The 15,926-nt window shown below is 34.0% G+C and overlaps 1 protein-coding gene across 1 annotated transcript; it reads left to right on the forward strand.

Annotated features, from left to right (window-relative positions):
* Nucleotides 1-5,700: 5,700 nt before the first annotated feature.
* LOC149878455 (uncharacterized) lies at nt 5,701-6,852 on the forward strand. The gene has a single exon (XM_090072543.1). It carries the CDS (start codon nt 5,701-5,703, stop codon nt 6,850-6,852), a length of 1,152 nt encoding a protein of 383 aa, XP_089928669.1.
* The last annotated feature ends 9,074 nt before the right edge of the window (nt 6,853-15,926 follow it).

The raw sequence follows: 15,926 nt of genomic DNA on the forward strand, positions 1-15,926 counted from the left end.
TCTAAATTCTGAGCAATTTGATTTTTTTAAGCTCTTTGATTGGACAAACGGTTCTTGAGTTATTAATTTTTTAAAGAAATGTTCACGGAGATTTTTCAAAATGGCTCCCTCCTAGGCATCAGCTGAATTTCGCCGGCCGAATCCAATTCGAGTCCTCAGCGACCGGACAACTAATTTTAAAATGGCTGAAGAATTTATTGTCAGAATAAAAATTGAAATGTCTTTTCTTTCTTCTTTCTTTGGAATAGTTATGCATTGAACAAAAGGCAGTTGGATTGTCCCTGCTTTAAACAAATCAGCCCACGAGAGGCTGTATAAAATTTGCAAAAATAAACAAGTAAAACTAGCCTAAACCGGACCAGTAAATACGATGATCCAGGGGCAGTCAGCTGCAATGAGGAAGCATTTAAATTAAGTTGTTTGTCCAGTGGTGTGATTTGGCGAGTGGACAATAAAACTATTCTGTTCAAATACCAAAGAAGTTTTTTATTTCAAGAATTTTTTTTCAGGATAAACAATCAGGGAGTTGTTTGAGGAAGGTAAATTCTTTCTTTTTTTTTCTTTTGAGTTCGGCCGCGTCCTAATATTTTAAAAAATCCAGGGGCTAATTGTAGCTAACCTCTTGCCGGTTATGTAAAATCTAATAGGCTCTCTGGCTCACTTCCCTAATCTTCTTGAACCCAACGAATGTTTAGCCTTGCTCATCAGATTTGAAAGGCTAACTTGAACCTGTGACTTATTTTCAGCCAACATAAAGTGTGAAAATATGTGAAACTGCAAAATCAAATAGATTTTTTGGGCTCACTATTTGGTAACTGAACTTTGAATCTATTACTTTGTATAAAAGGGATTGTCCCTGGGATTTTTGTGCCTTGGTGTTGTTTTCTTGCAGCGAACACAACGTTTCAGTTCTACATTTTCTCTTCTCCTAAAATAACTCTCTCTTTACAAATAGCTTTCCTTCAATTTATACTATACAAAGAACCTCAAATATTCTCATAAAATAAACCGCTTAAACTATATTTACAACATATCAAAGAAACTACGTCAATCAAATCCGCCGTAAATAGTTTCTTCACGCAATTCAATTACACTTGGGGTCACTACTATAAAACTCATTCCGATCGGAATTCACGACCATTTCATCTGAAACCCGCTGAAATAAGCGGATTGTTACTATAAACATATTTTTTCGTAATTTCCGCTAATTTCAGCGTAAAAACCCAATTAAAGTTTACGCGATCTTTGTGTAGCGGAAATCGTAAATCCGATAATTTGAGCTAGCTTTTTTTTTAACAGTTTCTTGTTTTGAAACAAAAACAGAAATCAAACTCAATCTCTAACATTTCTCATTGACAAAATTAGAATAATAAGTTCCGCATTTCATTTTTCACTGTCCACCTCGACAACAGATAATTAACAGTGGGTAAGAATGAATTAAAGTATGAATTTGCGCACGAATGAATTTCTACTTTTTCAGACCAAACTCTATTTTCATAAGAATTTCTCCACAAATAGCAAATACCAAGGTTATCATTAAATATTATTTGCAAAAGAAGAGACTATTAAGGTTAGTGTCACTAATCATGAAAGAAACTGTTTTGCCAATTACAAATACTTTTATCTAGATTTCTTTATATTGCAGTAGAATACACTGAATTTGAATATAAAAACTCAGAATTTAATTCTAGAATAGTTGTACTATATTCTATAGAACTATCTGATTCTAATGTCAAAAATAATTTCATCCAGTGGTATTAGCTTTTGACTCCCCATACTACTTTTGTTAGAATCTGTCACCTTCTTTGTAGTCACTTATTTGATGTTGTCCCAGAAGTCTTACATAGTTAAATAATACATTTTAAGTTTGTAACACTTTACAACATTGATTACATCCTATATTATGATATTGCATTATTGCAGTATTTTGCACCGTCTAGGAACCATTTACACCTTGGGCAATAGGTCACTTTTGCTATATTAAAATATTGTCAGGTAACTAAAACTGGTGCCCGGTAATTTTTATTTTAGTAAAAATGACACAAATTTTCCAACTCACAAAATGTGTAAATGGCATCTAAGGGTCAACATAGACAGGTGATACTAAAGCGATACTTTTTATAAAGTAAAATTATCAAGAATGTGATAACTGACTTTCTCTAAATAGTTAAAAAGAGAATTAAATTTTTCAGGAGACAACAAAAAAAGTTTTCGATTGGTCAGAGCAAGCTTGATTATTACTTTAATTTCTCCAAAAAAAAAATTTTAAATAAATAGAATCAAATTGTTCAATTTTAGTTTCCTATAACAACTTTTAGGATGTTTTTTGATGCTTTTTAAAGGTATTTATTTTTATTTACAGTGGCGAAGGCTTCAATTTAAGGGCTTATAATAAGTTGCATTTAGGACCAATACATTTTGTCTGGTCAAAATGGATCCTGCTTCTGACAAACCAAACTAACATCTAATGTGAATAAAACTTGGTAATCTAATTTTAAATTAGGTTTAGAATGACATTCTAAACATTCTAAAGCTGGCCTTGTAAATTGATAAAGAACGTCTTAAAACTCCTAAAACATATGAACGTAGGACTGTGGTAATTTCACAGAAAGATTCGTAATTGGAAATAAGTAGGGGAACATGGGGCAAGATGACGAACGTTTTGAAAAGCACTTATATCTTATTCAATAACTGTTCCAATAAGTGAAACTTTATCAAAAAGTGGAAAAAAAATTATGTATGTACATATGTACATAAAATTATGTATGTCATATATGTACAAAAAAAACCCATATAAAAATTAAAAACAGCCTGGAAAAAACTAATTAACCAAAGTTACCTCAAATTATCATCTTGCCCCGTATGGGGGGCAAGATGGCGGCTTTAAAAAAAGTAAATTCCATTATACCATTACCTTCTCAAATAACACGATACCATAAATTCTAGTTAATAAGATATGTGATACAAACGGTTATGTTATTTTTTTAACAATTAAACTATATATTTATATAGGGCTGTGCCAAAAAAAGTCTACTAATCAGTTCATAGCAAATTCCAACACAACAATATAAAGCAAATGTCAAACAAAACATTTTAATGCATAATAAAGAAGTATTAATGACTAAGTATTAATGTATTAATGACTAAGCTACACAAAAACAATGTATTAATGACTAAGCTACACAAAAATTATTACATTACAGGTTTATGGTAAAACATGTACTTTGGCGAAAGGACAAACGAGTCATTTTGCCCCGTTCATCTTGCCCCTAGGCTACTTAATCTTTAAAATGACTCAGAACTCTACATAAATAAGTTATCATAGCTTAATACTACTTGTATGGCTTCCAAATTGAACAAACTGAATGAGAAATTCTTGCTTACCTTTGGCTGGTGATGTAATGATGAAATAAATCAAATACAAGTGGATAAATTTTTTTTTCCTTAATATAGGAAAAACCTTTTTAATAATTATCTTTGATTCCGAAAATAATATTTATAAAAAAAAGCATAAATAAATCTAGTAGATGTAATCTACTTCCCTCTTCGTTACAGTCAGATTTCATATTTAGTTGAGTTTTGAAGATAACAATATAATTTCATCTTGCCCCATTTCGTCATCTTACCCCATGTTCCCCTATAATGTATATTTAAGATAAGGATATTGAATTTACTTACATTTCTTTTTTGAAATTTGTTTTTCTTGTGGCATTTAGTTGAAATTTTGCACAACTGTCCATAATATAAACAAAACAAAATGTAAAAAAACAATTGATTAACTAGATAATATCTTTTTGTTTTTTTTAAGAACCCGCTAATATTTTCGTTGGAAAGTTTTTACGATACGAAAAAAAATTTTTATAGTAGAGGCTATTTGGGATTATCGGGTTTACGCCTATTTTGTCGCATCCGATGAAATTCATCGGGTTTACAATTTTTTTAATTCCGATCGGAATGAGTTTTATAGTAGTGACCCCTGGTTGAGTATAAGATCTTGAATTTATCTATTTTTCTTTTGCTCTTTTCAAGCCTTAATGGATCTGCTTGCTGGAATAAGGTTAATGCTTTAACTTGGTCTTGTATGATTTGAACAGGCTTTGTTTGGTTTTGTACATTATCTGCCCCATGCAGAGAAACTATTATTTGGTCATATTTTTATTTCAGTCAGTTGGAGTGGATAGTTATCAATTTAATTTTAATTCATAGCTTAACATTTTGAGAATAAGTGGTTGACCCATGATGTTTGAGCACAATATTTTCTATAACTATGTCCCATTCACTGAAAGTCCTTGGATTGCAACAGCCTATGTTAGCACATTGTTTGACCTATAAAGTTGAAATGATTTCTTAAGTCAGCTTATCAATCTGACATGACAAAATTAGGCAAGGTGAAAAAATAAACGGCAATAATTTGCTTTGTTTTTCTCTTTTGCTTCAGTTTTTTAGTAATTGTGGGCTGAAAAGGATTATGAAGCCATGGAATAACTTTAAAACTTATTTATACTTATTTATTAAAAAAGGATGGCCCGAGGAAGAGGAAAGGGAATCGATTCAAGGAAAGGAAGGCGAGAAACTCCTGGTCAGCGCAAAGAAAGACTGTTGAGAGAAAAGGAACGGCGAGCGCAACAGAGAAGGCTTCAAACTGCGGCTGCAAGAGAGGCATTACTTGCACAGCGCAGGGCAAGAGAGCTTGAGGTAAGATTGTCTCAGACTGAAATTGAAAGAGAGGCCTCAAATAATGTGCGTAGAGAAAGAGATATAGAGATGAGACAATTGCAGACTCTTGATGAAAGAGAAACTTTTCTTGCTGAACAGAGGCAAAGAGTAGAGCAGTTCAGATCATCAACCAGGGCCAGACGGTCTGTTGAAATTGATGGCTTTATGTATGATCCTACAACTGATTATAGCACATTTTCTTTGATCGGTAAAATGGATAAGATTTGTAAGTTCTGTAGAGCAAGAACGTTTAAGGGTGAGCGCCCTGGACTATGTTGCAACAGTGGGAAGGTGAAATTAGCTCCTTTGGCACCACCACCTCCTGAACTTTTACGTCTCACCCATGGTGAAACTCCCCAGTCGAGAGATTTTTCGAAAAACATGAGAAAATATAATTCTTGCTTTCAAATGACCTCATTTGGTGCAACAAAGATTGTTGATCACTCTGGAATTCAGTCCACCTTTACAGTCCAGGGCCAAGTGTACCATCTGGCAGGGTCGCTTTTACAAATAGAAGGAAAGGCACCGCAATTCTTACAATTGTACTTTGTAGGAGATGCTGCCTCTCAGAGGTGTTCATATTTGTCAGGTACAAATCGTGAAATTGTTGAAAATCTGCAACGAATGCTTTACGAGTGCAATTCATTGGTGCATACTTTTGAGGTAGCTCTTTCTAGAATGCCTTCTGATGAGTATAAGGTTGTTATCAAGGCTGATAGGCGGCCCCCCGGTGAGCATGAGAGACGTTACAATGCTCCACAAGTTGATGAGGTTGCAGTTATGATTTCTGGCCAAGAGACTGGAACACGTGACATTGTTATTCACAAAAGAAATGCGGGAGTCCAGCGTATCATTGAAACACATCGCTGGTATGATGCTTTGCAGTATCCTCTTCTTTTTCCCTAAGGAGAAGATGGATACAATTTTGCTCTCAGACAGGTAAATCCAATTAGTGGTGAAGAAACTTCTAAGAAAGTGTCTGCCATGGAATTCTATGCATATCGTTTGATGGTTCGAGATGAAGAGCAGAACTACCTGCTTAATTGTCGCAACCTGCTTCAACAGTTTGTGGTTGATATGTGTGCAAAAATACAGAGTGAGAGACTGTTATATATTTGTCTAAATCAGAAGCAATTGAGGGCTGAAGAGTATATACACCTTAGGGATGCTATTGCTTCGGATGATAGTGTGACAAAAGTGGGCTCTTTGGTCATTCTGCCATCTTCATTTACTGGCAGCCCTCGCCACATGCATGAGTACTCTCAGGATGCATTGACCTATGAGCGTGAGTTTGGAAGGCCAGACTTATTTGTTACTTTCACGTGTAACCCAGCGTGGTTAGAAATTCGCGAGCTCTTGGCAAATGGTCAAGAGGCTTGCCACCGTCATGATTTGATTGCCAGAGTGTTTGAGCAGAAGCAAATAAAGTTTAGAGAGGCTTTTGAAAGACTGTGTTTGTTTGGAGAGGTTCAAGGATGGGTGAACACAATTGAGTGGCAAAAGCGTGGTCTCCCCCACTCTCACAATTTAGTTTGGCTAAAGTCAAAAATTCACCCTTCTCAGATTGACTGTGTGATATCTGCAGAACTGCCTAACCCTGAAGTGGACCCAAATTTGTTTGCAATTATAACTAAGAATATGATTCATAGGCCCTGTGGCCGCCACAATCTCCAAGCCCCATGTATGCAGGATGGCAAGTGCACAAAAAAGTATCCGCGTAACTTATTATGTGAGACTCAAACTGGTATAGATGGCTATCCATTGTATAGACGTCGTGCTCCATTAGATGGTGGCTTTACAACCAAAGTAAGATTGTGGGGAAACGTGGAAATGGAAGTTGAAAACAGTTGGGTTGTTCCCTACTCCCCTGTGCTTTCTAAAATGTTTAATGCACACATTAATGTTGAGTTTTGTAGTAGTGTAAAGTCTATCAAATATATCTGCAAGTATAAGAATAAAAGAAGTGACATGGCTGCTTTTGGCGTTGTTGGCTCAAGAGCCAATGACGAGGTGAGTAACTACGAATTTGGGAGATATTTGAGTAGCAATGAATCATTCTGGAGGATATTTGGTTACTCCATACATCATCGTTCTGTTACTGTGATGCAATTTCAAGTGCACCTGGAAAATGGCTAAAGGGTGTACTTCACGGAGCAGAATGCTGCCGAAATATCAGCTAATCCACGTGACACAACTCTGACGGCATTTTTCAAGCTTTGTACAGTTGATGAACTTGCAAGGAACTTGCTTTATGTGGAAGTTCCCAATTATTTTACCTGGAATGCAAGTAAAAAATGTTGGTCAAGGAGAAAAGCAGGCAAGGCCTAGGGAAGAGTGTATGTGGTGAACCCCAAAAACAAAGAATGCTATTTCTTGCGATTACTGCTGCACAAGGTGCGAGGCCCAAGGTCTTTTAATGAGGTGAAAACTGTTGAAAATTGCGTGTGTGAAACCTTTCGTGAGGCATGTCAAATGTTGGGACACTTGGAGGGGAACAACCATTGGGATGAGTGCTTGAATGAGGCTAAACAAATATCTTTACCTTCACAAATGCGAGACTTATTTGCAATTATAATTAGCACATGTAACCCTTCAAATCCGGCAGAATTGTGGAACAAGTACAAGGAAGCATTGAGTGAGGATATTCTTGCAAGGGTTAGGCGAGAAAATCCAGATCTTGAAATTGAATATTCTGAAGATGTATTTAATGAGGCCTTGATTTTGATCGGAGATAAATGTGAGTCCATGAATAACAGCACATTGCAGCAATTACGCCTACCTTCTCCAGTCCGCAACCAAGGTGCTGTGCTTCACAGTGGCTACCTTAGGGAAATTGATTACAATGCAGAAGATTTGCAAGCATATGTTGCTGAAAAAAGGCTTCTACTCAATCATGATCAAAGACATGATTATGCATCAATAATGGATGCATTAGAAAATGAGGATGGATCCATAACATTTCTACAGGTTCCAGGAGGTACAGGCAAGACATTCCTGACCAACCTAATATTGGCTGAAGTAAGATCTAGGGGAGAGATAGGTGTCGCTGTAGCTTCTTCTGGTATTGCTGCAACCTTGATGGATGGCGGAAGGACAGCACATTCTGCATTTAAACTTCCACTAGATATTGCTAGGTTAGACAATCCTACTTGCAGTATATCAAGGAATAGCGGTAGGGGTCAAATCCTTAGAGATTGTAAGTTGATTGTTTGGGATGAGTGTACCATGGCACACCATAAATCTATCGAAGCCCTAAATACAACTCTAAAAGATCTCAGAAAAAATGACATACTTATGGGGGGCACTTTACTTCTACTCTGTGGGGATTTCCGGCAAACCTTACCAGTCATCCCAAAGTCCACACTTGCAGATGAAGTCAATGCATGTCTGAAAATGTCACATTTGTGGAGACACGCAAGGACATTGACCCTGACTCAAAACATGCGAGTGAGCTTGGGAAGTGATAGTAATCTTGACAATTTTCCAAATGTTCTTTTGGAAATTGGTGATGGCAGGTTTCCTCAAAATGTCAACAATGAAATTCAATTGATTCATGAGCTGTGCAATTTGGTACAGTCACTTGAGGACCTTATCAATGTTGTGTATCCAAGTGTGGAAATAAACTATCAAAACTTAAGTTGGTTGACAGAAAGAGCAATTCTTGCTGCCAAAAATGATGATGTTCATGATATAAATACTAAGATTTTATCAATGTTGCCAGGTGAACCCAACTTATATGAGTCAATTGATGCTGTTTTTGAGGAATCTGATGCAGTTCATTTTCCTGTTGAGGTGTTAAATGCCCAAAATCCTCCTGGTATGCCACCTCACTCACTTTATTTAAAGGTAGGATCACCTATTATACTGTTGAGAAATTTGTACCCTCCCAAACTGTGCAATGGAACTAGACTGTGTGTGAAAAGAATGCTACGCAGCACCATTGAGGCAACAATTCTGACTGGAAAGGGCGCTGGTGAAAGCGTTCTTATTCCCAGGATTCCCTTAGTAGCTTCCAATTTTGAATTCCCATTCAAAAGTCTTCAGTTCCCTGTTAGACTAGCATTTTCCATAACAGTCAACAAGTCTCAGGGACAATCCATCAAATACTGTGGTGTTGATTTAAGGTCTCCATGTTTCTCACATGGTCAATTTTATGTTGCCTACTCTAGAGTTGGCTCTTCTAGGAATCTTTTTATTTTGGTCCCTGGAGGAGTTTCAAAAAATATTGTTTACAGACAAGTTCTGGATTAAATCTCATTTCATAATTTTTTAAATGAACACTGATATTTCCATGTCTATGTAAGTTTCTCTAGCTAGGTTTCTCAACAGCCTTTCATTTCAAAGACCAGGAGTTTTGCAAGGCAGGTATGTAAAAACTAACAGGAAATTTTTCATTTCTTTTTAGGTTTCTCTTTCTGTGTCTAAGTCCTTGACTGTAAGTCTTGAGACAAAAAGACTGGTCTGTATGTGGAAGTGCCTCCACGTGGCACAGACTGGAAACCACTTATCTGGGCTAAACTTCCACACTTTGAATTATTCCCCCCTTTATCTGATTTGCTCAATGGTTAACTTTATTCCAGGACAGCGTCGGGTACCCCTGCCAGTTCATAATAAAAAAAGCTCCAATGAGAGTTTAAAATTTAGAGGTTCATTGATATTCTGGTCATATGCAAAAAACTTTATATTATTTTAGTTGAGCACGGTTTCTGTTTGAATTGAAAAAAAGTGTTAATAGTAGGTCTTTCTTTAGAATATATATGAGATGCAGTATGATCCATCTCCTAAACTCTTAATGAACAAACTCCAATAACTCCATACTCAAGCAAAAAATCGTACAGGACATAAAACTCACATTTTAAAAATGTTCAGTTTTGCACTACTTTTTAAATATGAAAATTTCTAAAATTTGAGCTGGTTAAAGTTTACCTGAATTTCCGAAAATATGCAATCGTAGATTTCGCTTCTTTCTTTTAGAATTTAGAAATCACTGTTAAAGGTTTTTTTAGAAATCACTGTTAAAGATTTCTAGATTTCTGTTGGAAGTAGGTTGAATTGCTATCTTTAGGCAAGAGTGTAGTAGTTGTACAACTCTGTAATTACGTCATTCTCTTTGGTATACTCGAACCTGACAGGTCAGCGGTAAAAAGTTGATGAGGTTTTTTAGTTCAAATATATTCATCAAAATCTTCAATGGTATATATCATATTGTATAGAAATGTAACAGAAAATGATTAAAAATGCATTCTGGGTCTATAACACTTATCTGTACACAGCTGATCTGGATAATAAATTAAAACTTTTGAGAGAAAGAGTTTAAGATGGTACTCCTATATAAAACTTTTTGAAATGATAAACTTATAATAAAGGTAACCAATTATCAACAAAATTTGTAAAAGTAAGTATATGATGAAAAATAAATTAAGAAAAAAATGCCGCACTTGCCTCAACATTCTGTAAAAAAAAAAGTGAAAAACTTGATTTTGAAAACATGATTTATCAAAAATGACAATAAATAAACACTCAAAAGTTGGTAGTTCAGTATAAGTACAAAATTCATTTTTCATATGATTTTTCAAAATGTCTCACTGATTCAGATTATATTGATTTTTATAAAAATTGTATTATCCCAAAAAAAGAAAGCTAAAAAAACCATATGAGAAATGAAAACTGTGTAATGGAGCCGGAAATAATTAAGCTACAAACACATTATGACAAATGAAAACTGTATGATGAGCTGAAAAATTCAGCTTAATTTATTAAAATTTTTTATAAGAATGAAAATTTTTTAAATGAGAAAGATCACTAAAAAAGTCAACGAGTCATTCCGTGCCAAGTGGACCTTTGGTCCAACATGGAAAAACTCAGATTGTAATTAAACTTAATGAATTGGTTTATATCAATGGGAGAATCAAATGCTGAAAATTTCAGCTTAAAACGTTTTATGGTTCATGAGATGCGGTCATTTGAAATTTCCGATTTTCCCATACATAAACTTTAGCAGTAAAATCATGTTTTGAACATTTTGTTTTTTTTAATCATAGACAATTCTGGACTTTCTGGCTCTATTCCACTTTCGTACACACCCCTAAAGCCCCGCATCTCAAGGAAAAATTGACGTCCGAAATTAAGAAAATGTGTAAAAAAAAAGAAGTAGTTTTTGGCTAAAGCGCTCTAAATTCAATCTGAAGAAAAAAAAAAAAAAGAACATCAATTTTTTCAACCAATTTTATTCTAAAAGTAATTTGTTAAAAAAATTGGACGTAATTTTAACCGCTGAAAAAAGTTTTTTAAATTTTTAACGAACAATGTGCAATCATAAAAGAGTTGTTAATTAAATATACAGTAGCGTCCAAAAGTAATTGGACAGACACCTTTTTGGTTATATTTTCTCATCGAGTCAACATTTTTAAATGAAATTTTGCATAAGCATGTCAAATTATACTACAATTATGAAAAACAAAACAAAAACTCCCTTTTGGGAGTAATTACTTAAAATTTTGCTAAAAGAATGGAAATGACTGGCTCAAAAGTAATTGGACAAACTAAATATGTCGTTTAAAAATAAAACTTTCTCAACAAAGGATAAATTTTCAGCATTTTTTATGAAGATTTCTGTTAAATAATATATATAATATTACATAGTGTTATATTCTGTTACATAATGTATATAATCTGAGCATAATCCTAGTACTTCGTTGGAAAACCTTTTGCTGCAACGACAGCATTACATCTACGTGGCATTGAATCAACCAAATTAATTAAAACATCAATTGGTATTTCCTCCCAAGTGCGCTTAATCAACTCAAACAAATCATGCTGATTAGATGGTTTCCGAACACTAATTTTTCTCTCAACATGATCCCAAAGATGTACGATTGGGTTCAGGTCCGGAGATTGTGACGGCCATTCCAAGATACGAACTTTCTTTTGAGCTAAAAAATCCATGACTAGCTTGGAAGTGTGCTTTGGATCATTGTCGTGTTGGAAAGTCCGACCACGCAACATTTTGTTATTTTCATGTGGCAGCATTATATCTTTGATTTTTCCTTTATACATGTTTTGGTCCATAATGCCTTGAACTCGATAGATTGGACCTACTCCATCACGGCTAAAACATGACCAAACCATAATTGAACCACCACCATGCTTTACTGTAGGAACTTGGTACTTAACATCATTTCGAAGACCTATTGGACGTCAAACATATTTAATACCATCAGAACCAAACATATTAAACTTTGACTCATCACTCCATAGTATTTTTGACCATTGGTTTGCTGTCCAACTTAGATGTTCTTTAGCGAATTTTAACCGTGCTCTACGATTTTTTGCAGAAATAAAAGGTTTTTTAACAAGACGACGGCCAAAAAGGTTGTTTTGTCTTAAGCGACGCTTTACTGTTGCATAAGAGCACGAAATTTGATGGGACTGTGTAAGTTCTCTATGAATTTCTTTAGCACTCTTGCGCGGATCTGGCTTTGACGATCTTACTACAACATTATCTTGGCGAAAAGTTGTTGATTTCGGGCGTCCTGACTTTGTTGATATTTGGAAGTGACTCCGTTGTTGAAAAACTTTTAATGTATAACCAACTGTTGATCGTGGAATATTCATATCTATTGAAATTTGTCGCACAGTCTTACCGTTATTAAATGCTTGTACAATCAACTTTTTCACTGCTTCGCTTAAATATTTATTATGTCCCATTACAAATCATTGATCATTGAATGTTTTTATAAAAATCTGCCTTCAGAAAAAGAAGTTAAAATAGTCTAAGTTATATCAACATTGTTAGAGTTTAGTTTGTCCGATTACTTTTGAGCCAATCATTTCCATTCTTTTAGCAAAATTTTGAGTAATTACTCCCAAAAGGGAATTGTTGTTTTGTTTTTCATAATTGTAGTATAATTTGACATGCTTACACGAAATTTCATTTAAAAATCTTTACTTAATGAGAAAATATAACAAAAAAGGTGTTTGTCCAATTACTTTTGGACGCTACTGTAGTTTAATTGACATCTATTAAATTTGTTACTTAAAAAAAAGTAATAGAAAAAAAAAAATTATAAGCTGTAGTCCCATGTCCCAAGTTGGGATATTTTGAAAATTCTTTCAATGATGAGTTTGAAACTGGTAAAGCATACAAAAGGCAGATTTTTTATTCTTAGGACTTTCTAGGTATGAAGTTTTGAGTTTAGTACATGATTTAGCAGAATATTTGAAAATAAAACATCGGCTTAACGAAGAAAAAAAGATTGCAGGAAAAGGTTTTTTTAATGGGTATAAAAACTGAAACCTGAATTTAACTTTAAGAACACAGCAATCTTTAATTATCTACGATAACAGACATTCCAATAGAATTTTAACCATCAGCAATCAATAAGCCATCATCAGCCAATAGCTCAAGAACACTTAACACGATAATAACTTCCAACACTATCGCTGCTACAAAAATACCTATCACAGTGAACTTTTCTAAACCATCTTTTCTTTCCAATTTCCAAGACACCAAATCTGCAATGTCTGACGTTTTACATATTTAACTTTTATTCGAAATGTTTTTCAAAAGTTAGTTTAGAAAGGGGTTTCACTAAATGGATGTTACTTAGCATATTTTAAGAAATGCCCTCTATTATTTACGAAATAATCTATTATTTACGAAATAATCTGTATTAATATTGATCTAAAATTGATTTACGACGCAAAAAATTTGCAATACGCTTTTGGCCCTATAAAACCATTTTGTAGTAGTCACTGATCCTGACAATCTGAAGCAACTGTATTTGTACAATTTTTCGCAAGTACATACAAACCCGTTTCTTTACCTGACTAATTCATTCACAAAATTGCAGTAGCTTTCAAAATATAACTTTCCCATGTAAACTAAACTTCAGCTTATAAATCGCAACACGAAAGAAGATGGGAAAAGATTTCGTTTGGTTTTCTAATCTTTGCTGTGTTACTAACTTTCGAACTTCATCATCAGCGGTATTGTATTTTTCAATACGTTTATGACTAGTTTTTTAGAATACCCTAGTTGACACGAAAGTTGAAAAAAGTTATGGCCCTTTGATGACATTGAAAATCATTTTCTTTTCTCCAGAGCAATCTTTCTTTTGCCCAATGTTCAATTCAAAAATATTAAAGTATATTACAAATTATTTACAATTTGAAGTGCGTGCCTTTTTCTAGGCAAAACTCTGAATTAGAAAGTGAAAGTCTATTTGTTTTGCAATGTCAGACTAAATGCTGAGTCCATCCAAATTGTTCAAGAAATCTCGATCCATAGTGGACCTAAGAAAATTTAGATTTTCTAATCTGTACTCTACGAAAGTATTGAACAGTTCCAATCCATCCAACTGTTTTCTACTAAAATTTGGCATTGTGAACCAAAAGTTCATTGTTGCGAGATTCATTTCTTGCACAAAGTCTTTACCACTGTTATAAGATTCATTTCTTGTACATGGTCTTCACTGCTGATGCCTTTAAAATACTTTTACCCAACATGCTTTGCGTTTCAATTTCTGAATTTTTTTTTTGTTAGAAAGGCATTAAAAATCTCTTGTTGCATTAAAAAGAACTGTAAGGAAATTTATCTGCATCGTTCATTTTATCTACGCTTTCATCAGATGCATCCTTATCATAGACACTTGATCTTTTTCTGGCCGTGATACTACTGCTCCCAAATAATTTTACTTCTACCTGAAAGCTACAGGTAACAAGCTTAGCTTCATTCCACATTGCTTTCCAATTGTCTTTAAAAGGTACTAGTTGTGTAAGCTTTCTATGTATGCAACTTCCATATCTAACGCCGTATCATTATCTTGAATGACTAGGTAGAGTTGTTACCACCGTGCGTAGTTTTTATATAGCAGAATCGTTATAGAATATGTGGATGGAACGAAGGCCACAAGAGGCACATTACAACAGATTTAAAAGCGATTGGTTTGACTCTACTTGCTTTAAAGACTGGTTCTATTTTTTAATTCTACTAAGACTGAAGAAAGTTCAAGGCATGTTTGTTTTGACTGCAATAGTAAAGTTTGATGGGAAGTTGGCGTTATTTGTGGCAATTTGTCATCAAACTTTATTAATATGGATTTTGTGGAATTACCAGTAAACTCCACGCAACTCAGTCAGTCATTAGATATTACATACATTAGGCCATTGAAGATCAAATAACGCAAAATAATATGTAAATGGTGGAAGGTAAAAGACTGGCGAGCCCTTTCTTTGCTTAAAAATGAGTTTGCTGTTCTTCGAAACTGCTTAATTATCAGGTTGAATAATCACGAGTGAAATTTTTTTAGCTGCTGTCTGATAAACAAGAATTTTTCCATTAAACAAATCTCAAATATTGTCTCAATTTACTTTGTTGTGATAAGACAAGTACTAACTCAACTCCCAAATTGGTTAGTCTGTCATTTTTAGATTATTTAAGCAAAACAAGAGGTTGTAACTCGACCAAACCGACATAAAATTTCTGTCCAACTCAACATCAGAATTGGAGTTCAATAAACAATATTAGAAAAATGTTTTATAGCTATTTTATAGTTACTTGCTTATTTTTTGTAATTTTGTTTATTTTGTATTTACACTTAAGTGTTTTTATACATCAACGTCATCTTATTATGGTTTATCTTTTCTTTTTAAGTTAATATATTATATCAAAGTAATCCCATTAAAAAGCATGGTCATTTTGACTCAACATTTAGACTTAAAAATTATTTTAAGTGAAAAATTTATAAAATGTGGTATTTATAATTGTTAAAAACATCAAGAGTCAATGTTTCAGGGAATAGCTTTTGTATTTTTAACAGTGTTGTTCTCGACTTAGACTAAATCGACTAAATGTCGACTAGTCGAAAGTCAAAATAAGTCGACTTTGAAAAATCGAATAGTCGGTTTAATCGACTGGGTTTTCTAGTAATCGACTAAAAGTCGATTTAGTCGGGTTATCATCCTAATATCCTTATTTCAATTTTTTCACTGGATTTAATTTTATCAATCTTTAAAATTGTTATGATGCTGACCAATGAGAAAAGAGATATATTTATAAGAAGGGGAGACCTCTGTAGCCCTAACGGCACATTTTTTTGAAAATAATAAAGTGTAGTCCCAAAGAGTATGAATTTGGGTAACTTTTAAAAGTTGCATTCATTTACAAAAAAAAATTCTTGGCGCCTTCCCGGGCGCTCAAAAAAAAAAAA

The sequence above is a fragment of the Hydra viridissima genome, unplaced genomic scaffold (genome assembly GCF_058129835.1).
Source record: "Hydra viridissima isolate aposymbiotic clone 2 unplaced genomic scaffold, HvirCarnegie_v1 scaffold_15, whole genome shotgun sequence".
Lineage (NCBI taxonomy): Eukaryota > Metazoa > Cnidaria > Hydrozoa > Anthoathecata > Hydridae > Hydra > Hydra viridissima.

Coding starts and splice junctions, on each gene's coding strand:
- LOC149878455 (XM_090072543.1), top strand. CDS start 5,701: ATGGAATTCTATGCATATCGTTTGATGGTTCGAGATGAAGAGCAGAAC.